The sequence below is a fragment of the Chinchilla lanigera genome, unplaced genomic scaffold, assembly GCF_000276665.1.
Source record: "Chinchilla lanigera isolate Chin_1 unplaced genomic scaffold, ChiLan1.0 scaffold00063, whole genome shotgun sequence".
Taxonomy (NCBI): domain Eukaryota; kingdom Metazoa; phylum Chordata; class Mammalia; order Rodentia; family Chinchillidae; genus Chinchilla; species Chinchilla lanigera.
In genome coordinates, this window is record NW_004955464.1 from 7,397,858 (window position 1) to 7,422,404 (window position 24,547).

General features: G+C 41.1%; 1 protein-coding gene across 1 annotated transcript in view; it reads right to left on the reverse strand.

Annotated features, from left to right (window-relative positions):
- The window catches only part of Osbpl9 (oxysterol binding protein-like 9), a gene marked incomplete in the record, with an annotated part of 147,682 nt that overhangs the window by 99,448 nt on the left and 23,687 nt on the right, over positions 1–24,547 (reverse strand). Inside the window, 1 exon segment of the mRNA XM_005398602.2 lies at positions 10,528–10,578. Within this exon segment, the coding sequence (XP_005398659.2) occupies positions 10,528–10,578 (51 nt within the window).

Consider the following 24,547-nt stretch of genomic DNA (forward strand, 5'->3'; position numbering starts at 1 on the left):
CCTTTAAAAGAATGTATTTATTTTGTAAAATATATTCCTAAGTAACTCAGAGCTCTTATTATTATACATATTTTTTCTTTAATTTGTTCCTAACGGGTTGTGGGTCATACAACATTAGTGGTTTTCACCTACTGATCTCATATCCAAAAGTTCTGCTGAAAGGTCAATCATACAAAATAATTTTTCTGGTGGCCAGACATGGTGGCACACACCTGTAATCCCAGCATTCTGGGAAGCTGAGGCAGGAGGATCACAAGTTCTGAGCAATTTAGCAAGACCGTGTCTCAAAAATTAAAAAAAAAAAAAAATTTTTTTTAAAGGGTTGGGTATATCATTGTGAAAGTCCTGAATTCAATCCCCAGTACTACAATAATGTTATTATTTTTACATAGATTCTTCTACATTTACTTTATGTAGATAAATATATCCTTTACGTGTGTGTGTGTGTGTGTGTGTCTTTTTGAGACAGGGTCTCGCTGTGCAGTTCAGGCTGGCCTTGAATTCACTTTGTAGCCCCAGTTGGTTTCCAACTTGCAATGATCCTCTTGCCACAGCTCCCAAGTGCTCGGATTACAGGCGTGCATCACCAGGCCCAGCAATATAGCCTCTTTAAATACCAGTGGTTTTTCTTCCCCTGTGCTGACACCTTTCATTTGTTGTATTACCACACCTGCCAGGACTGTAGTACAGGCGGGATAGACAATCATTTGCAAATACTCATTTGAGTTCTCCTTCCAAGACTGTATCTGTTTCCTTGCCTGCTTCACAGCATTCACCGGGGCTCCCAGAGTGTAGCACTGTAACTCGGCAGCAAAAGCAGGACCTGGATCTTGTAGCTGATTTTAAAGTGACTGTTCACACAGTCTCATTATTAAGTATTCTGATGTCTCTGCATGATTTTGTATTGTTACACCAGCTTCACAAAATTGAACAATATTCCCAATTTTTGAAAACCCTCTCTTATTCCTAATCTCAGGAGCAGTAGGGTGATCTATTATGAGCTTTGGTAAAATGATATAATGGTCTGGTATTACTTCCTATACCTTCTTGAGTTAATTCTGATAATTTATACTTTTCTAGAAAATTATGCTTTCATGTAAGCATAATTGGGTTTTTTTTTTTCCTGGTACTGGGAATCAAACTCACACCTCACGCTTGCCAGGCAGGTGCTGAGCTAAATCCCCAGCCCCTTCATGTAAGATTTCAAATTTATTGGCAAATGTTTTTATACCTAGCTTGCTTACAATTCTCATCTCCACTATATGTATAGTTCTGTCTCTCTCTCTGGTTTTGTGAGACAGGGTCTTGCTCTATAATTCAAGCTGGTCTTGAATGCACTATGTAGCCCAGGCTGGCCTCAAACTCACCACAATCCTCCTGCCTCAGCCTCCTGAGTTCTGAGATCTAGAGGCGTGCGCCACCACGCCCACTTTCCTTTTCCCTTCTTAATATTGCTTATTTGTCCCTTTGCTTTTTCTCCCAATCTGAAGGTTTGTTTCATTATTTTTTTCAAACAATCTGTTTACTGATGATCTGTTTATTTCCCTTTCCATTAAAGTATTTCATTTGTCGCTTTCTTCTACTTTCTTTAATGTTACTTTTATTCTTCTAATTTTAATGTAATACTCAGCTCATTAATTTTCAATCTCCATTTTATAATACATTAAGATTATGAATCATAATAAAGAATAAATCCCCTTTAGATGTAGATTTAACATATGGTTCCTTCATTATCATTCAGGTTTAAATACTTCATAATTTCCATTATGATTTCTACACTTGCAAGTGAATTCTTTAGAAATATATGTGAGGAAGGTGGTTACTACTTTGTTAAGAGATTTTGAATTTATCTATGTGACACAGGGTCTTTGATATTCTCTTTTTCCATAGCAATTTTATTTATTTATTTTTTGTTTTTGTGGGGGTTTTTTTGTTTCTTTTTTTGAGACAGGGTCTCGCTATGCAGTTCAGGCTGGCCTTGAGCTCACTTTGTAGCCCAGGCTGGTCTCAAACTCCCAACAATCCTCCTGCCTCAGCCTCCTCAGTGCTGGGATTACAAGCATGCACCACCACGCCCAGCTTTCCATAGCAATTTTAATTGTTTTCTTAAAACATTTTATATCTGTTATTAATACAGTTTCTCAGCTTTCCTCTAGTTAGCATTCCCCTTTTTAGCTTTTAATTTACAATTAATGACATTCGGGTTTTTGTTTTTTGTTTGGAGACAGGGCCTCACTATGTAGTTCAGGCTGCCCTTAAACTCATTGTGTAGCCAAGATTGGCCTTAAAATCTCAGTGATCCTCTTGCCTCAGCCTCACATAACAGGTGTTATGGATAGGATAACAAGTGTGCACCACCACACCTAACAGCCCTAATGACATCTATGTACCAATCACAGAAATTAAACAGGTGTCTACATCTTGTCCAAACGAGAACATTTTCAACATTAAATCCATAGAACAGATGGAGCTGATAAAAAAAAAAAAGGCTACTAAATTAACAAGTTTTAGTATATATGTTGCCAAAGCAAGCACTGCTGAATTACCAAGAAAGGCCAAAATCAATAAGGTAATTTTTCACAACAAAATGACAAGACAACAGATAACAATTCTCACAGGATACAGGTTAACAGGACTTTTTTTTTCAGTCCATGTTAGCAGTATGTACCTAATGACTACAGTCATCATGGGGAGTTAGTATATGTACACAACACATCTTAATTCTTTTTATTTCCCATTTCCCCCCTCTTTCCCTCCCCTTCAGTGTACATACATTTGTTTGTTTTTTGGAGAGAGGGTCTCCCCATGTAGCCCAGGCAGGCCTTGAACTCGCAGCAATCCTCCTGCCTCAGCCTCCCAAATGCTGGGATTACAGGGTTACGCCACCCACTACGTCTGGCATTAAGTACACATTCTTTGTATTATATACTAATCTAAAAAGAATGCCTTCCTACATCCATTCTAAAATGGCACTATTCAGTTCAACCCATTACCAAGAATATGGGGGCACGAGAGAGGATGAAATAAGTCATTAGCATAAATCAGTGTTGAAATCAGTCTATTATGGTGTATCTGCTGGCCTCTTTTGTGATGAACTAAATCATACTTTCCACAACAGGTAAATGGAGTACAGACTGAACATCCATAATCAAAAAATGTAACATTCAAAACATTCCAAAAACTGTGAGTGTCAACATGGTGTCACAAGAGGAAAATTCTACATATGGAACGCGTGTACCAGCACACTAAAAATAATATATACAATTACCTTCAGGCTGTATGTGAAACACAAGTGAATTCAGTGTTTAGATCTGGGTCTCACCTCCAGGATATTTTGTTACACATAAACAAATATCCCAAAATCCAAAAAGTCCAAAGCATGAGACACTTTCTGGTCCTAAACCTTCCACATAAAGCATGTTCAGTCTGTATTCAATGTTACTGTACTGGATAAAAGGAAAATTACTTAAAGTCACGTGGAGTAGGTTTCAAACACTCCCAATACATTTAACATTAATTCAGATGTTGTTGTATGTAATTCATCTTACTTTGGTGACTCCTAATCCCCTTTAGTATACATCAGAATTTGAGATTCATCTATTAATAGTAATTATTCATTATAATAGTAACCACCATTCATTAAGATACTGCCTGCTGGGCATGGTGGTGCACACCTGTAATCCCAGCACTCAGGAGGCAGAGGCAGGAGGATCGCTGCAAATTCAAGGCCAGCCTGGGCTACATCATGAGTTCAAGGCCAGCCTGAGCTACATAAGACCCCTTTTCTCAAAAAAACAAAACAACAAAAAGAAAGATCCTACCAAGTGCCAAATAATATGTTTACATACTTTTTTAAATTCATCAATTTTATATTCACAATGTTTAATTAATAGTGTAAAGTTCATTCCAGAGATTAAAATAAGACTCAGAGCTAAACAGATGAGTTGGCTCCATTCACAAAGTATCAGAATTCAGGTCTGAATTTCACTGCACAGACGCCTCTACAATTGTTTTTGTTTCTACCTCACATTGCCTTTCTAATGTTGCTACTTCTCCATTTTGCAGATAATTCCTGAAAACGTCAATATTTTCTTTTTAGCCAGACTATTTGGCACAGAGGGGAGTGATCAGAACCTAGGCATCAACCAACATTTTCTCCTTCATTAAGGCAAGGGCGCCACCTAGTGGCAAGCATTCTGTAACCAACACAAAATTTTTTTACTTTCGCCCTTTCTCCAACTGGTTTTCAGTCTCCCAACCACTTGGGGAGTCTTACTCATCCTTCTAGTCAAAAGGAATGCTGGTCTTTTATGAAGGGTTAAACACTGTTTGGGAATGGCATAGACCTTAATTTACCAACATCACTGGGTGACTTTGGCAGGCGCATCTATAAAATGAAAGAACACCATTTCCTTGATGAGCCTGTCCTGGAAACACCTGTGAAAACCAGCTAGCATAGTGGCTGATCCTCGCTTCTGCTATGGTCTCTTCCTCTTCTCTGTGTAGTCTAAAACCACATGGGTATTTTTGCCTTGTTTTGTATAAAATGTATTATAGTGCTTGTTCCTTATGCTGTTTGAGATAACTCCTATAATTTTTTTGTATGTAAACTACAGTAAAGGCAATTCTCCAAAATCTGTTCAAAATTTTTATAAATATAAAATTAAGTATAAACTTCAAAAGTGTTTACTTACTATGTGCCTGGCGAATGTAATCATGAATCAGAACCAAGCGGGGGAAAGAGACAAGGTGACATGTGTAACTATGCAACAGCAAATGTAAAAAAGCAAGCACCGGGGAGCACCAAACTTGCTAGAAGAAATCAGGAGCTCAGCAAGACCATGCCCAGATCGCTGATTCTTTCTACACCACTGGTCCTGCACTTGGATGCACAACACAGTCACTTAGAAAATGCATTTTAAAATAAAGGTTTTAGCCGAGCATGATGGTGCATGCCTGTAATCCCAGCACTCTGGAGGCTGAGGCAGGAGGATCATTGTGAATTTGAGGCCAGCCCGGGCTACATAAGTTGAGTTCAAGGTCAGCCTGAACCGCATAGTGAGACCCTGTCTCAAAAAGACCAAAAAAAAAAAAAAAAAAAAAAAAAAAAAGTGAGTTCAAGGCCAGCCTGAATTACATAGCAAGACCCTGTCTCAAAAAGACAAAAAATAAAAAATAAATTTAAAAAATTAATAAAAATAAAGGTTTTAAATCACACATGGTAGCACATGTTATAATCTCAGCCCTTGCAGGCTGAGGGAGAAGGTTCACAATGCTAAAATTGGGCAGCTAATTTAGCAAGACCTAACCTCAAAACAAAACAAACAAATAGGTCTGGGATGTAGCTCAGTATGAAGCCCCTCCGGTCAATCTCCAGTCTAAATAAACAAATAGCTAGAATGGTACTCTAAAACAGCACATCTACATGGTAAGATTTGGGAATTCATTATCTTAAAACTCTAGGTGTTTCCTAAATAGAAAGCCAAACAGCAGTTCAATAGCAGTCTAGTTTTCTGAAGCTATAACAAGCTTCCTAAAAATGTCCAAGTGTGCGCACATGTGCGCACACACACACACACACACACACACACACACACACACACACACACACGCACTACTAATAAATAGGTTCTATCTGCCAGGTACCTAATCTTCATACGTTCTGCAAGGAGGGTACTATAATTCCCATTTTAAAGCAAACAGGCCATTGTGAGTTCAAGGCCAGCCTGGGCTACAAAGTGAGCTCAAGACCAGCCTGAACTGTACAGAGAGACCCCGTCTCAAAAAGACCTCCCCACCAAAAAAGCAAACAGGCTCAGAAAGCTTAATAAATAGTCTCCCCTTTTAATTAACAAAGCAAAGGGTAAAAACGGGACTTAAACACAGGTGTGTCTAGTGCTTCTCCGTGCGCACTGCGGCCGACAGAATTCCAAGGATGACTTTCAGTGCCTGTCCAATCTCGTCTCCTCAGTGTGTGGGTGGAAACTGAATATGACACCACTGAAGTGATTACTTTAAATGTGATGTTAAACAGAGATTATGCAGTGGATCTAACCTAATCTGACCACCTAAAACCTTTTCAAAGCAGAGTGCTTTCTGCAGCTGGCAGCGGATTCGAGGGATTCAAAGTACTGCAGTGGAAGGGAAGCCAGGCAGGGCTTAATGTACTCAGGGTTGACGCACTGGGCTGCCTGGAGGAGGGAGGGGCCCAGGACACCTGGCGCAGCCTCCAGCTACAGCTGGCACATCACAAATGACAGTCGGCAAGAAAACGGAAACCTCAGGTCTTCGGCTACACAGAAGTGAACTCTGCCAACAGCCTGAGTGAGCCTGGAAGACGATTCCTCCTGAGAGCCCCAGGTAAGGGCCCCGCCCGGCCAACCCCTTGATTGCTGCCTTGTTTGACCTTAGCAGTAAATCAGCTGAGATGCCCAACACTAGAACGGTGAGACCACACAGCCCGTGGGCATCGGTGCATGTACTCTATCGCACCAACACACGGCTTATGCTCTGAGGTCAGGACAGTAAGGACATTGGCCGCTGTGCAACAGTCACCCAGCCGTCTCCTGGACTTTCTCACCGTCCCAGTCTGAAACTCCATGCCCGCTAAGCAGTCGCTTCTCATTTCCCCACACCTAGTCCCTGGAGAGCACCGTTCTGCTTCCTGACCCAACACACCCGACCGCGCTCTGTACCTGGCACTGGGCAAGCATACAGTTCTTGCTTTCTTGTGGCTGGCTGACTTCACTAAGCGTAACTTCCTCAAGGCTCACCTCTTACAGCCTGTGTCAGAATTTCCTTCCTATTAAAGGCTGAAAAACAGTCTATTACATGCATACACATTTCACTTCTCCACTCATCTGTGTATGAACACATGGACTGTTCCCACCTCTTGGCTGTTGTGAGTAATGCTGCCACGAACACGGGTGCACAAATACCTGTTCAAATCCTTGCTGTCGGTTCTTCTAAACATTTGTAGGTGGAAACTGCTTAAAGCCAATTCATCCTCCTGAAAATTGGCAGTGTTGTGGCACACACCTGTAGTTCCAGCACTCCGGAGGCTGAGGCAGGAGGATCATCAAAAGTTTGAGACCAGCCTGGGCTACATAGTGAGTTCAAAGCTAGCCTGAACTACATAGCAAGACCCAGTCTCAAACAAACAAACAAACAAACAAACAAAATGAAACTGAGAGGAAGGAAGGAAGGAAGGAAGGAAGGAAGGAAGGAAGGAAGGAAGGAAGGAAAGAAGGAAGGAAGGAAAGGAAGGAAAGGAAGGAAAGAAAAAAAGAAAAGAAAAAAGTTTGCATTCCCAATGATTTAAAGCATGCAGATACTAGGTGGGGATACAGCTCAGCGGCACAGCACCTGCCTGACAAGCAGAGTTGTGAGTTCAATTCCTGGTACCAAAAAAAAATCTCTTTGAGCCAGGGATTCAGATCAGTGGAGCAGCACCTGCCTTGCAAACGTGAGGTCCTGAGTTCAATTCCTGATACCAAAACCAAAAAAGAGGGCAGGTACTAAGGAACGATGGCAGTTAATATCAGTAAAGAGCAAATTCAGGCTTTACATTCCTCCCATGAAAAGAACAGAACGACACCTATAATTCTCCCAAATGGGTCAAATCTAAGTTTGATCCAGTCTCTGGAGGCAGCTGCCAATTTTCAGCACAAGCAGCGGCTAGAAGAACACACTGAATATAGCGGTGAGCAATCAGTAAAACTGACATTATGCAAACTCCTACAGGTCAGCTTCTTCAGCAGGGTCTTTCTTCTTCAACAGACAAATTACAAACAAAAGACATCAAGTGTTTAACCACTTATCAGTCCAATTATTTAAATACAGGATAACCAAAAATTGCATATTTTTGTTGTTATAAGAAACATAAAAATGACAACTTATCAAATTTATTCAATGTAAGAACCCACTGATTCTTCCAGCCATCACACCTCAGTGAAAGGAGTCACTGGTGAGGAGGTAATATGCTATTTTTCACAACCCTTAGGCTGTAACTACTTGTTAGATCCTTCTTGCGTATCTCTGTCTTCCTGAGAAACCATTTTGAAGATACCACCATGTATTATAGCAGCCATTGATATTTTCCTACTAATCTGTCCATAACTCTGTAACGTTTGTATTGATCCTATGCTATTTCATAAATGGATGTATGTTTATTATTATGTGTTCCCTACAACAACCACTGAGAATAGTTAATGATTATTCAATTGGTCACTCATGTATAGCTCTATTTATTTTCTTTAGAAGCCACTTTGAAGATACCAAAGTATAGTACAACAACCACTGATAATCTCCTATCACTTTTGTCTGTAACTCACTATTATTTGTCTATTTGTTTTCCTGAGAAACTATCTTGTAGATAACAATATGGAAAAATAATTTCCTACCACTTTGTCTGTAATTTGGTAAGCCCCCCCCCCATTACTATGTTATCCTTTCTATCTTTAAAATAAAAAAAAAAATAAAATAAAAAAGAACCCACTGAAATGACACCCGAATGATGCTTAGGATAGAGCATAAACGGTAAACTATTAAGTGTTTAAAAACAAGCAAGAGCCAGGCATGGTGGTGCATGCTTGTAATCCTAGCACCCAGCAAGCTGAGGCAGGAGGATCATTGCTAGTTCGAAACCAGCCTGGGCTGCAAAGTGAGCTCAAGTCCAGCCTGAACTGAATAGCGAGACCCTGTCTCAAAAAGACAAAAATAAATAAATAAATAAAAACAGGCAAGATAAAACTATAAAATTTAGGGTGCTCATTTGGGTGATAAAATTATAAAGAAATGATTCCTCTAACAGAGTGATTAAGAGACAACTTGGGGAACACGAAAAGGCTGCAGGGGCAGCCGGCTAACCTGAGTAGTAGTTGAAAGGGTTAATAATTAATTCAGCTATATTTAAAAACCAAAACCAGAACACTAAATGAGACAGTAGGGCCAGGGATATAGCTGAGCAGCACAGCACCTGCCTGGCAAGCACAAGATCGTGAATTCGATTCCCGGTACCAAAAAAAAAAAGAGACAGTGGCTCCACTCCAGAATAAATTCAGCTAAAGTGCTGTCTTCACGCAGCTCTGCCTGTCTCACTTCTGAGCCTATCTGAAGCCAAAAAAGCAGTTATACCAGACTGAGTGGTGACTGAGGTCAATAGCAAATGCTTAGAAAAGCAATTAGATCAAGCAGACAAAAGAAAAACCAAAGGAAACTTTAAAAACAAAGTACAGTACAGTACATTGATTTTTTAAAAATCTTTGTTACATATACGGCATCTGCACGAAACAGGCCTGTCTCGTTTCCATCCTGCAAACCTGCCATGTTTAACCCTATCTCAGTCCTAGAGTTTTTCCATTATAATCTACTTCTTAGAGCTATCTTCCAATTCCAGCAAGGACTGCTAACAAAGGCATATGTTTGCCAAATATATTCACATCTTCAAAAGGAGCAATGCACTCTGGATTGGGAAGGGGGACCGGCTCTTGAAAAAGAAAGGCCCGTTAGAAGTTGATTAACCTAGCTGTGACAGAAGCAGAACCTTCTTTAGATATGGTGGAATATGAGAAACTGTCTCCCCAGCCATGCACTCTTGCTGGCCTTTAACTACCGTATTTGGACTGTAGTGGAAAGCTGCATGAAGTTATAGGCCTGCACTGTCCAATAAGGTAGCAGCTAATAGTAAGTGGCTACTGAGCCCATCCCCTGAACGTACCTACTCTGAATTGAGATAGACCTTTAGTGTGAAAGGTATCACTGCATTCTGAAGACTTGGCATGAAAAAACGAAAGAAAAATATTAATCATTTTATATTGACTACATGTTAAAATAATAGTATGGATATAGTTGCCTGAACAAAATATTAATTTTGCTTTTGTTTTTAATTGTTGTGCTAGGGGTCAAAGCCAGGGCCTTGCACATCCTAGGGCAGGGGTGGCGAACCTACGACATACACAGTGGGCTGGAAAGCTCTGAAAGGTTTGCCATGACTGTCTTAGGTCAAGTGCTCCACCACTGAGCTACATCCCCAGCCCTTCTTTTTATTTCTTCTTTTTTTTTTTTCCCAGTACTGGAAATCGAACTCACGACTTCACGCTTGCCAGGCAGGCGCTGTGCCGCTGAGCTAAATCCCCAGCCCTCTTTTTATTTCTTAAATGTGACTACCAAAAAAATGGCCAACACTACAACTCATTTTATTTCCAGCCTTGTCCTTTGCCTCTAAAAGATGTTAAAAAAAAATAAAATAAAAACCTGTCCTCTTCTAATTTAAAAAAAAAAAAAAAAAAGAACAAAGCCAGTCAGTGCTTTAAGTCACAAATACAATATTAAATCCTGGACCAAAATAACTAAGTTCTAATCACTGACCAGCAGTTACTTAGAGGAATTCACTTTTCTCTTTTGAGACTTAGTTGCCTACCCCAACACTTAAGTAAGGAAGCTAACCCACATATAAATTTCCATTATTTCATTCAATTAAATAATACTTTTTTCTGTCAAAATCATTTTCAGAAAAATGATACTCACTCTGAGTCTAACGCATCCTCTGCGAGAGCCTCTCATCATTTTGTCCTTGGACTAAAAGAAAAGGAGAACATTCAGTAAGTACAAAATTAACAGACTGATCAACTGTTTTTAGAAGTATCTGGGGACGAGAAACCAAGATTTACAGTATTACCCATCCCTTCTGCCCACTCTCCTCTTCCCGAAAGAAGGCATTTATTGACAGGGGAGTTACCAGGTTTTAAATGAAAATAGCTTAGAGTCTATACAAATGAACCTAATCAGAGGACTTCATGTATACCTTTAATACAACAGCTGTGACACTATCATTTTTATTCTGCCTTCATGTCCCTTAATTCCAACCCATTGTTTTTCCTATCTGAGTGAGACAGCAAGCTAAGAATCAGTGTTTAAGAATCACTCCCAGATGATCCCGACAGAACCAGGTGACCACATTCTGACAAGTACTGCTCCAGCTCTGCCTATTGCAATTCTCCAAATGGGGGACATTTTTGCCTCTGTGACTTCTCACGCAGTGTCCCTCCATTCCACCTGGAATGGTCCTGACCCAGATCTTCTGCCTATGGTACCTGCACTCAGCAAGCGCCTCAGCTCTGCCCGATTCCGACGCCGGGCCGGGCTCACAGTCCCACGTGCTTCCTTGCGGTGGCTCGCATCACCCCGTGGCACACTCCTCAGGACAAGAATATCTTCTTCTCTCATGCTTCAGAATAGTGTCTGGTACACATGAGGCGCTTAAAAAACATTTCTTGATGAAATGCTGCTTAGTCGATATGTCTCCCTCACCGATTAAACCAAGCAAAGGCTGTGATGCGCCATAGGCATTGTGCTGGCACACAGTAAATATTCCTAAAATTGAACTGGTCATATGTAATAAAGAAAAACTTCAAGTAACCAAGTTTATCAAATATTTAAATCTTGAACTGGTATTTTTCTGTATTCCACCTATGTGAGAAACCAAATAAGCTGCTACCATGTGATCGTGGTTCACAGTTAATTTTCCCACTTGAAACCCCAGATGCCCTACACATCCAAACTCCTAACCCACTGGAATTAATGAAGCTGGGCGTGGTGGCACATGCCTGTAATCCCAGCACTCGGGAAGCTGAGGCAGGAGGATTACTACAAGTTCAAGACCAGCTAGGGTTACAAAGTGAGCTCAGGCCAGCCTGCACTGCATAGCAAGACCCTGCCTCAAAAAGACAAAAAACAAAAAACAAAAAAAAAAGAAAGAAAAAGGGCTTGAAGCTCCAAGTTCCACTTCTCACTCTTTCATGCTTTCTTGCCCTCCACTTCCCACCATAGGAAAACCCAGCAAAAAGGCCTTTGCCAGATATGGGGTCCTTGACTTCTCAGCCTCCAGAATAGTAAGAAATCTCTGTTCTTGATAAGTTACCCAGTCTCAGGTGTTGTTATAAGAGCACAAAATGAGTCAAGACACCAGCTAATCCCAAAGCACTGATTCAGGTAAAAATTCGTATTAAAGTTTTCAGAGTAAGGTACCACAGACAATGTAACACTGCTTGTGATTTACTAACTGCCCACCAATACCCACTCTCCCCTTCCTTCAGTAATACCCTCCACCTTAAATTCCACTGAACATATGGCTCTCCTGTGGGACATTATATATCTCCAGCCTCCCTTTCAGCTAAACATCGGCTATGGAACAACACACTGGCCAGCAGGCTATAAACAGAAACTGTGCTCAATAGGAACAATGTACTCTCAAAAGGAAGCTGCTTAAAAATACATTCTTCACAAGTGTACTATTGATATAGGGGCAGATGATACGGGGATGATATATGGACCTCCAAATAATATAAGGGAAATATGACAATTCCCATCCTGCTAGATGTCCAAAACACCGAGCTCGTGGTCTCTACAATCAAGGAATGAATTCTAGGAACAACGGAGGTTCAGAGTAGAAAGAATTTACTGAGAGACAGCTTCTGTGTAAGAGACAGAAGGAGGCCCAGAAAGTGGGTTGCCCACGGACCCCACCTCTCAAGGGTATCTTTTGAGCAAAGCCATGAGGTGAGGCAGGTTTTTGGTGGAAAGAAACTATATTCATCTAGGAAGATTACAAGAATAGTCACTTAGGTAATATTGACCCAGTGGGAAATCACAAAGTGGGTGTGAGATGGGACAAAACTATGGAGAGCCAATAAGATTACAACAAGTATAGTCGCTTACTGATTACATGGGGATCAAATGTAACAAGCACACAAAGACACAGCAAGGGTTTTCTGGGAAGGAATGGGCTAGGGAGGTTCTGTCAATCACTGCTGCTCTCTCTAGGGGAAGTAGATGGGTGTGGTCCTTCCTCTTTTTCTTGAAGCCTGGACTTCAGCGAATGTGCCTCTAGCTACAATCACCTTCTGTGCTGAGGGACCAGCCCTGCCTGTAACATTTATAACTAACTTAGCTGTTTACAACACTATGAAACATTTTCCAGGCGAGACATGTTAGGCCATGTAACAAGGCTCAAGAAATCTAAAAGGATGCTAATAATATAAACTACCGTATGTTCTCTGACCACAATGGATCGAAATCAGTAACGGAAAGGAATTTTGCAAATTCACAACTACACAGAAACTAAACAATATACCCCTAAATAACTAAGGAACGAGAAATAAAATCAAAAGAAAAATTAGAAAATAGAGATGAATAAAAATGAAAACAATACACAATTCCTGTAGGATACAGCAAAACCAATTAAAGAAAAATGCATAACTGTGAAATGTCTACAACAGAAAGGTCTTAAATCAATAACCTACCCTTCCACCTTAAAAAACTACCGAGTACTGTAACTAAACTTAAAACAAACAGAGGTAGAAGAGATTAGAACAGAAGTCAGTCAAAGCAGAAAAACCAATGAATCAATTAAACCAAAAGTTGAGCCTGGCGTGGTGGCGCACGCCTGTAATCCCAGCACTTGGGAGGCTGAGGCAGGAGGATCCTTGTGAGTTTGAGACCAGCCTGGGCTACAAAGTGAGCTCAAGGCCTGCCTGAACTGCATAGCAAGACACTCTCAAAAATACAAAAAAAAAAAAAAAAAAAAGTTAGTTCCTTACAGAAATCAACAAAATTAACAAACTAGACTGACCAAGAAAAAAATGAGGACTCAAAGTACTAAAATCAGGAATGGAAGCAGACATTATTACCAATCTTACAGAATTAAAGGAATACAATGAACAAAAATTAGATAACCTAGATGACACAATCAAGTTCTAAAAAAAGATCCTGTAGAGCGCATTCCCCTTCTACTTTTTCTCAAAAGTAACAGATTGAAAGCTATCTGTAAAAAAAAGGGGCCTAGGGGCTGGGGATTTAGCTCAGTGGCAAAAGTGCCTGCCTGGCAAGCGCAAGGTCGTGAGTTCGGTTCCCGGTACCGGAGAAAAACCAAAAAAAAGAAAAAAAAGGGGGGGCCTATCCAGATTATTAACTGACTTTCTAAAACAAAGAAGCTGACTAAGGTTCCAGAAAATAACCAAAGTCAAGACATTAAGCAACAGGATATAAGAGTAGTCTCCTGGTTGATTGCAACACTACCTAATTAACACAAAAGCCCTTAAAAGCTAACCTTCTCTCAATCTCAAGTGTGGCATTTAGTAACTCTCTTTCTCTGTTCTGGTGGTGGTTAAATCCTTTTAACACTACTTGCATCACCAACCCCATTTACACAGAGACAAATTGTCAAAACTGACTAAAATAACTTTATTTATTTATTTATTTATTTATTTATTTATTTATTTTGTCTTTTTGAGACAGGGTCTCCCTATGTAGTGCAGGCTGGCCTTGAGCTCATTTTGTAGCTCAGGCTGGCCTTGAACTCGGAAGGATCCTCCTGCCTCAGCCTCCCAAGTGCGTGCGCCACCAAGCCCGGCTAAAATAACTTGATTTAATATAATTGTTTTATGTGTTTTTTATGTTTTTTGTCTGATAGTCTGGCTGTTAATCTGTATTTATGACAATTTGATAAGGATTACTAAAACAAATAAATGCATCTGAGGCTGGCAAAAACTTTTTTTAAAGGGAGGTAGATGAGAAGGGGAAAAAAAAGAATTTTGTGAATTCTGTGTGTTATGTACATGTATCAGTTCCCCAAAATGAATGTACTCATTATGTTATTAGAATCTCCTGGCTACTCCCAAATGTTATATGTGTTTTTTTTTTGTGTTTTTTTTTTTTTTTTTTTCTAAAAATGGCTCACCAAATAAAAGTTACCAGGTTCTGAGTTGCTTGCCTCTCCGTCTGGAGTTGGATTCTGGGTTCTCTTTGTCTCAAAGAAAGAACTAAACCAAACAAGCAAAAAGCCTGGACTATATAGTGAGTTTAAGGTTAGCCTTAACTACATAGCAAGAAACTGTCTCAAAAAAAAAGAATGTAAAGGGACAGAAGGTAGGTCATCGCCACTGTTTTGCTACTGCTTCTGCTGCTTACGCTGCTGTTGCTTGCTACTTGCTATTACCTGCCTGCCCTGCTTTGCCATGAACTGTTTCTCCTCAGTGTTGCCCCTCTGCCATGCCAACCTGTCTTGGAGCCAGCCATCTATGGATTGAAACTTCTATAAACTGTGAGCCAAAATAAATCTTTCCTCCTTTAACTTTTGAGTGTTGCGTATTTTGTCCCTGCAACAAGCAAATAATTAAGACAGTTATAGATATATAAATACTTTTTTTTGTCTTTTTGAGACAAGGTCTTGCTATGCAGTTCAGGCTGGCCTCAAGCTCACTTCATAGCCTGGGCTGGTCTCGAACTCACAATGATCCTCCTACCTCAACCTCCTGAGTGCTGGGATTACAGGCATGTGCCACCACATCTGGCTTTAGATATAGTACTTATGGATAGATAGATCATGGAATAGAATTTGAAGTCTAGAAATAAACTGTTCTATCTATGGGCAATTTATTTTTTACAATAGTGCCAAAACTATCCAATGGTGGAAGAACAATCTTTCCAATAAGTGATGCTGAGAAAAATGGACACAACCACTGCAAAAGAACAAAGTTAGACCACTTCTCTATACCACATAAAAAAAAATTATTTTAACAAAAACACCTAAATTTAAAGACTAAAGCTAATGAATTCAGGAGAAAAAAAAAGTAAGTTAGATCTTCATGAACCTAGATTTTGTTAGGTATGACATGAAAAACACAAGCAACAAAAAAATCAAAGTAAAACAAAATAAAATAAACTGAATATTATAAATAAAAATATTTGTGGACATTAGCAAAAAAGTCAAAGTATAAATCACACAGAGAAAATATTTTCAAATCATGTATTTATGAAGTCTAATATCCCAAATATATAAAGAACTCTTAGAACCAGCAATAAAAAGGCAAATAATCCAATTTTTAAATGGGCAAAAAATTTAAATAGCTATTTCGCCTAATAAAATTAAATTTTAAATAGAAAAAAAGGGCAATCCACTCAGGCCCCCTTCTGTCTCTCCCTCACACAGAAGCTTTCTTTCCCTCAATAAATGTATTCTGCTCTTAACCCCTGTTGTTCTTAAAATTCATTCTTCAATTTTAGAGAGCATGAACTCATCCCAGATATCTTTCAGGGTGGGAGTTTCTTTCTCTATATCATTTGGAGGTCTTCCAGCAGGATCACTGGATGGAGACTTAAATCTACATGCCTACCCAAGATAAAAATGTCTGGTATCTATCAAGGGCCTTTAGAGAGAAATTCTGGAGAGTATCTCTAATTGCCAGTGAAGAACTATGACCCCTTTCAGGCTGAAGAAGCCAGAGCAGCCATCGTCCATTATTCCCACACAGTTCTAGAAGGCAGTTCGGGTTACTTCTTTAGAGGGGGGAATGTTGCAGGCAGCTGAGTTAGATAGAAATATTACAGGCAATCAGACAGGGCCAGGCCCTCGAAGGAGCCAGTATAAAAGACAAGATACCTGGCAGCTGTGGGGCAGACCTTAAGACAAAAGGTTAAACAAATGCACCCACATACCTCCCTAGGGATGGAACTCAGGGATTAATATTCTAAATAGGTATCACTCAAGTTAAAAAAGCCAGGAAGAGTCACTAACCCAACCCCCTACAGGAAAGGTCCTTTGTTCTGTGTTCATGTCTGCTTGCTGCGTGACTCACTTCCCCATTTGATCCCAATTTAATCAATTTTACCTAAACAATTATACTTGTACTCTTATTGGTTGACCATAGTTTTGTCCCACCTTGTGCCCATCTAGTGAGTTCCCATGTTTTCCACATTGGACCTGCCTCACCTCGTGGTTTTGCTCTATAAAAATCCCTAGAAAAGACAGGTTTCCTGGGAAACCCACTCAGGTCCCCTTCTGTCCCTCTCTCAGACAGAAGTTTTCTTTCCCTCAATACACATATTGTTTTTAAAAAAAAAATTAATAAAATAATTTTGGCTGGTAGTGTTAAGAAGAAAATAAATCAGAGGCCCAGGGATATAACTCAGCAGCTCATCCTGCCTGGCAAACACAAGGTTCTAAGTTTGATTCCCAGTACAAAAAACAAAAGAAGAAATCAGAACAACTGCCTTACTGTAGTAATGGCAAACCTTTTGGAGTTTTTCTTTTTTTTTTTTGTTGGTGCCGGAACTCAAACTCAGGAACCTGCACTTACCAGGCAGACACTTGGGCCACTGAGCTATACCCCAGCCCCTAGAGTTTTCAAAGATACAAAGAACCCACTGCAGCACCTCTGCCATAGGTTCCAATCACTGCTTCAGTCCACTTTGTGCTGCTGTAACAGAATCCCTAATCTGGTAATTTATAATGAACAGAGATTTATTTCCTCACGGTTCTAGAAGGCAGGCAGTTCAAGATCAGGCAACTGGTAGCTGGTGAGGCCTTCTTGCTACCTGGATGGCAGAGACACTGCACCTGGCAAAAGGGCCAAGAGGACAGGGGAGCAGAACCACTCCTGCAAGCCCTCTTTAGAACAGCATTTTCCTTCCCATTCGACCTCCCCTCTCACCACATTTACCCTGGAGATTAAGTTTCCAAGACATGAGTTCAGGGGACACGTTCAACCATAGCAGTAATTATTAGGAAGTTATTTTGGGGGAAAGGGGTTCGATTTTAACCTAAGTGACTTGAGAGAACTCGAGAAGTTGGTACCTGAGCTGAAATCTGAATCAGAGAATCTACCCATGTGAAGAACCTGGGGGGAAAGTCCAAGGCAGGGGAAATAAAAGAAATAATTCATTAGTAGACTTGCTTTGGCATTCCCAGCAAAGGCTACCGACGTTTTCTCTGCTCTGCTCCCACACAAGCTCCCTGACCATCTCTATCTGGCTTTCTCCGAGCCATTTCAAACTCCGCGTGCCCAAGCTGACTCGTGACCCTGTCTGTCTTTCCCACCCTATCAAGGTCCCCTCGTTTGCATCTCCCAATAAAACCGCAATCCTTCCATTTAACCCTGTGGATATTCTCCCCACCCCACCCAGACCGCCACAGTCCATCCCCTATACTGCATCACCTTGAACGTCTTCGCTGCATTTCCTCTCCTCCAACCTATCTTCCACAGTAGCCAGAGGAGTGTTTCCAAAATATAAATCTACTCAAATTACTTCCTTAATTTAAAAGCTAGACAAATGAGCAAAACACCCTTCAATGGCTCCACGGTGCCCTGAAGATAAATCAAATTTCTTAGCTGGGCATGGTGGCACATGCCTATGAACCTGGCACTTTGGCAACCTTTAGCTAGAAGGATCATTGTGAGTTTAAGGTCACACAGTGAGACTCTGTCTCAAAAAAAAAAAAAAAATCTGTATTTCTTAATTTACTAGCCTACCTCAAAAGCTTCCCTCAAGCTGGGCAATACAAGCATTCTGAGAGGATGAGGCAGGAGGATCACAAATTCTGATTTCTAAATCCAAGATTAAAGTACTTAAGCCCTTAGGCTAAACCCCCAAGGTGCCAAGAAAAGGGGTACAGCTATCTTATTTAATACTTGCATGTCAAAAGAGATGAAGCCCCATCTAGGTCTCTAGGTTGTAAAAGCAGAGAGACACATATTTTTACAAAATCTCTGATCCCGAGTACCCGTGTGTACATCTGGGTATTAAATTAATAAAAATGAGGGCTGGGGATATAGCTCAGCGGCACAGCGCCTGCCTGGCAAGTGCAAGATCGTGAATTCGATTCCCGGTACTGGGAAAAAAATAAAAAATAAAAAAATAAAGATCTAATAAAAAATGAGTATTACAAACCAACCAAGTACTTAAACTACAATTAAACGAATCTGAAATCGTTAATTTATTGTTTCTCATCCCTGCTGGGCTGTAAATTCCAGGAGAATAATATCTAGTATACAGTAGACACTCGGAAGTATTTATTCAATAGATGAATGCTTGGAAGGATGTGCACAGGTGCAGACAACCATTTGAAATTTCAGTAAGTATAGCCTATAACCCTGCAGAGCATGTCTAAATAGTCAGTAATCTGAAGCTTCAATTATCATTTTGATTATATTGGTAAGAAAACTAAAATAGAGCTGCTCCTTACTTTAGCTGCCCAAGGACAAATTAAAATTCACAGCTTTAGGTTATGTTCCTATGTCTGTTAAGCTTGTCTCAACTGTTACAAATCACCTTCTTATCTACTAGACACTTGTCTGTTTAAAAAGTCAGGAAACTCCCTCTACAAAGAAACCTCTAAGGAATGCTGTTTCTAAACATTCTAACTAATACTGCATAAACAGTTCTAGGCAATGAACATTTGAGGGCATCTAGCATCTCTTAGGTGTACTGCCAATGTGAAAGTCAATTCATTCCGTAGATCTACACAGATATTTACTGTGGCACTGACTGCTGCTCCTGGGAAGCCAAAGGACAGAGCCTATGCCCAAGCATTTGACGGCGTAATAGCTGGGGATAAAATCAGCACACTCATAATCCTCTAAGAAGCTAAGAAGCAATGCGGGATGGGGTTAAACAACAAAAACTAAAGGACCATGCCAGGGAGATAGCTCAGCGGCATAAGTGCCTGCCTGGCAAGCACAAGGTCCTGAGTTCAATTTCTGGAAAAAAAAAAAAAAAAAAGACTAAAGGACCTTGTGGATAAATTAATGAATAAAATCAGAAACAATTTTCCTTTTCCCATGGCAATAAAGTCTATCACAGGGCTGGGTAGATGGCTCAGCAGCATAGTGCCTGCCTGGCAAGCACAAGCTCCTGAGTTCGAGTTCCAGTACCAAAAAAAAAAAAAGAAATAAAAAAAAATAAAGTATCAGAGAATTTATCTTCTAAAATTAATTTCCACAAACTTTTCTAGAAAATGCCTTTCCAAGGTTCACTAAATGGGAGGGACACAAGTATCTACAGGGCTATGTCTAGAAATGGACCGAGTGTGTATATTCCTCCAAAACTCACAAGCTGAAATGCTAGCTCCCCCAGTGATGCTATGAGGAGCCAGTGCCGCAGGAGACAGTTCTGTCACAAGGGCAGAGCCTCCAGGAACGGGATCAGTGCCTTTATGAAAGGGGCTCCCAGGCAGTGGGTGCGGTAGCACACGCCTGCAATCCTGGCACTCTGCAAGACTGAGGCAAGAGGATCGCAAGTTCCAGCCCAGCCTGGGAAACAGTGATTCAGCATGAACCTGTCTGAAAAAGGAAAAACTAAGGGGCCAGTCTGACCCCTCCAGAGTATGCCCCCTGCAGCTGCTCACTGGAGTCCTTCCTTATTTTTCTTACTCTCCTTTGCTAAGGACCAGCCTAATCTTTGTCTCTTGAAGCTAAAGTCTCACCATTTTCTCTCTGTCTAATTAAAGGTTTTTTCAATAAACTTGTGGTTTGCCCACAATGAATGCAATAATTATGTACTATACACAAGTACTAATAAAAAGCTTTTTTTTTTTTTGTCTTTTTGAGACAGGGTCTCACTATGCAGCTCAGGCTGGCCTTGAGCTCACTTTGTAGCCCAGGCTGGTCTCGAACTAGCAGCGATCCTCCTGCCTCAGCCTCCCCAGTGCTGGGATTACAGGCATGCACCACCATGCCTGACAAAACTTTCTAATCAGCAAGAATAAAAGGTAAAAAAAAATTAATGCTTTGATTTTAATTTCCTTTATTTCTAAAAAAAAAGCAAAGATGAAGTTAGGCCCACCTGTAATCTTAGTACTCAGGAGGTTGAGGCAGGAGGTTCACCATGAGTTAGAAACCAGACTGTGCTACATAGTAAGTTTAAGGCCAGCCTGCACTACAAAGCAAGACCCTGTCCCCCCAAAAATAAAAAAAATTTAGGCCAGGTGTGGTGGCACACACCTGTAATCCCATTATTAGGGAGGCTGAGGCAGGAGGATTGTGGTATGTTTGAGACCAGCCTGGGCTATAAAGTGAGCTCAATATTGGCCTGAACTGCATAGCGAGACCCTGTCTCAAAAAGATAAATAAATAAATAAATAAATAAATAAATAAATAAATAAATAGAATTTAAAAATAAAGCTTCTGGTCTATCACACCCTGTGACACATGCCTGTAATCCCAGCACTTGGGAGGCTGAAGCAGGAGGATCCTTGTGAGTTCCAGGCCAGCCTGGGCCACAAAGTGAGTTCAAGACCAGCCTAAAACGGCAGAGTGAGACCCTGTCTCAAAAAAGACAAATAAATAAATAAATTGCTAAGTAGGTGTTTAGGAACTGTTATGGATGACTAGGTCTGCACAGCTCACTGCTCTCCACAACATAGCTGGCCTGTGTGAAGAAAGTGTATTCACAGCTAGCTCCAAAAAAGGTAAGGGGCCTCTTATTGCCTCAAATCTCCCCTCCCCGTGTGCAGGTATGCAACTGTTTTCACTGTGCGATAGGGGAGGAATACAGTGAAGTAACAGACAAAGAAATCTCCATGCTCTGCTATCCCTAGCTCACTCTCAGCTGCTTCTCTCTGTGGAAGTGAAAGAGACTTCTACCCACCGGGGCTAGCACCTGTACATTCCTTTCAGACAGATACACCAGTTTCCTGGTCTACTCATCTGAGCTGAGGAGAGGAAGGGGCGGTAGCTGACACTCTCAGCACCAGGAAGTTGCAGAAGCAGCCTATCTCTAAAAGAAAATAATCTAATTTTTTTTTATCTCCTCTCCCACCCCCTTACCGGGAATAGAACTCACAGCCTTGCGCTTGCCAGGCAGGCACTGTGCCGCTGAGCTAAATCCCCAGCCCTTTTTTTATCATCTTACAAAATTAGTCCTAAACAAGGATCCCAAGTCAAAGCAGCATGATGACAGTGAAATGACCTGCATTCTCAAGAGAACAGCTGATAATAACGTCAATGCATACAGTGGTCTGTCCCTTCTATCCATTTCTTAACTCCCTCTAAAAGGTTATTTTATGGGCATATTAAAAACTGTTGCTGGGCATGGGGGTGCAGACCTATAATCCCAGCACTTACGAGGCTGAGGTCAGAGGATCACCACAAGTTTACGGCCAGCCTGGGCTACAGGGTGGGAGGCCAGCTTGAACTACATAGCAAGACCCTATCTTGCTGGTCTCGAACTTGCAATGATCCTCCTGCCTCAGCCTCCTGAGTGCTGGGATTACATGCATGTGCCATCACGCTGCACCACCATAACCACCAAAAAAAATTTTTTTTGAAGAATTATTCAGGGGCAGGGATATAGTTCAGTGGCACAGCACCTGCCTGGCAAGTGTAAGGCCCTGGGTTCAATTCCCAATAGCAAAAAAAAAAATTATTCAGCTGACTGTCCGTCTTGAGTCAACTTAATGTATATAACTGCTTCTCACAAAGAGATTAACAGAATCCACTATGGCCTCTTAATTGTTACACTTGGGCATATTTTTTAACTGTAGCTGAACTGTAGTGTACCACTTCTTTAAAAAACCTTCAGAAGGGACGCCCATTTTAAACATCAATGAAGCTGGGCGTGGTAGCGCATGCCTGTAATCCCAGCACTCGGGAGGCTGAGGCAGAAGGATCATCACGAGTTCGAGACCAGCCTAGGCTACAAAGTGAGCTCACGGTCAGCCTGAAGTGCATAATGAGACCTTGTCTCAAGAAGACAAAAAAAAAAAAAAAAAAAAGAAATTTAAATCAGGAACAATTCAAAATATTTTCCATTTAGGCTTCCAAGGCTATAGATATGCTCATGTGAAATTTTTCTTTTTCCTTTTTTGAGGTGCTAGGGATAAATCCCATCCCAGGCAAATCTTCTACCACTGAGCTACATCCCCAGTTTGAAATTTCTTTTCTATGCACAAAATCATTTCAATCCCCTAAAACATACACTTAAAAATAATTTAAGGAAGAAAAAGGTAGCACAGCTTCTAGAACAAGCTACTAAAATAAAAAAATTACAGCCAGTGCTATCTAACATATTATCCTGTACAGCACAATCCAATCAGACAGTGTGGGCTGTGAGCGAGAGCTTGGAGTTCCAGCTTTGCCAACTCACCAGCAGTACGAAGTTGGCCGGATCACTGATGCTCTCTGGGTTTCGTTCCTCCACTTGTAAAATGGGCACACTACACTTATGTTCGTAGGATCATGCACACACTGAGTAAATCACATAGGACAAAACCTTGCCAGGTGTGGCGGCACACATCTTTAATCCTAGCACTCAGGAGGCTGAGGCAGGAGGATCATTGCGAGTTCAAGACCAGCCTGGGCTACAAAGTGAGCTCAAGCCCAGCTGGAACAGCATAGCAAGACCCTGTCTCAAGAAAAAAAAAGACCTGTACACGGCGGGCAGAAGGATGATGCCCTTCCTTATTTTCATTTTCATACGTCAAACAAAAACCCACAATCACTCTCTTTAAGCCTAAACTAACCGTCTTCTTGTGGTCCACAACTTCTGTTAGCCTCAGGAAATAACAGCCTCAGAGCACGCTCCAGGGAAGCAGGAGCCTCAAGGTCTCTGGCACCTTCTCCTGCCTGAACCTTTTCTCTCCTGAAGCACTAGAAGAGGCTTTCTCTGAAGTCCTCTTATCGAACCCGAAGAACAGATCCACCAAGCAGGAACACAGTCAGCTCCAAACTCCTTACTGAATTTCATTAAGGAAGGGAGATTAAACTCGCATCACAGAGGGAGAGACTGGAAATCAAACATCGCCCTGAGAATCCAGGGAAGTTTGTTGGGGCCACCAGCCATAGTTCAGCTCCACTTACGTCCCTTAAAATTCACTCACTTCCCTGCTGAAAGCACTTCCAGTCTTATACTTCTCTCTCACCTATGTAGAGGGTATTTCACTACAAGCTGGGCCTTCCTGGAGTTTCACATTCTATACGGCTCTCTGCGTATTAATAAATGTGTATGCAGATTAACCTATGGCCAGTTTGCTCCAGCAAAATCAAAACTCTAGAGGAAGGGAAACTTCCCTTTCCTCCTAGACTTTCTTTCAGGCATGTTTCCTACCATCAACTCTGCCCCCTCTACACACTGCTGAGGCTGCTACTACGACAAAACACACACGCATGCACGCACGAACTTGTCTGCCTTAATAATAATGCACAGACATCCTCAGCAAAAAAAAGCAAGCACCAATAGCTCAGCGGCACAAGCGCCTGCCTGGCAAGCGCAAGGTCCTGAGTTCGATTCCTGGTACCAAAAACAAGCACCAGAAGTACAACAAAATAAAAAACAAATCCCCTCCTTTGTACTTTGTCTGGGAACCCGTTCCCAATCCAGCCCCAGTGCTCAGGTACAAATAATTGCCTTCTCCTCGGCTTATGAATGTTGTTACTGCCCTAGTTCCTGTAGTTACAATGCTCTGTACCTGTTTCCTTTGTCAGCCAGTAAAGTTAACTATCTTTCTATTACCATTATCCCCCACTGTCCCTCCAGGGCCTCAGGAGTGTCTGGAGGGTATTAGACAGTGTTTGCTTCCTCAACCGCCCGGCCTCCTCTCCCAGGCATCTTACTCTTTCAACAAACGATTCACTTGGGCTCAGCCACTCACTCCAATTCAAGCTGCTCAACACTCCCGAGTAAAACAGGAGAAACTTCTTCCCCCATTTCAGTGTTTTGTTTTGTTTTTTGAGATCTTTTTTTTTTTTTTTTTTTTTTTTTTTTTTTTTTTTTT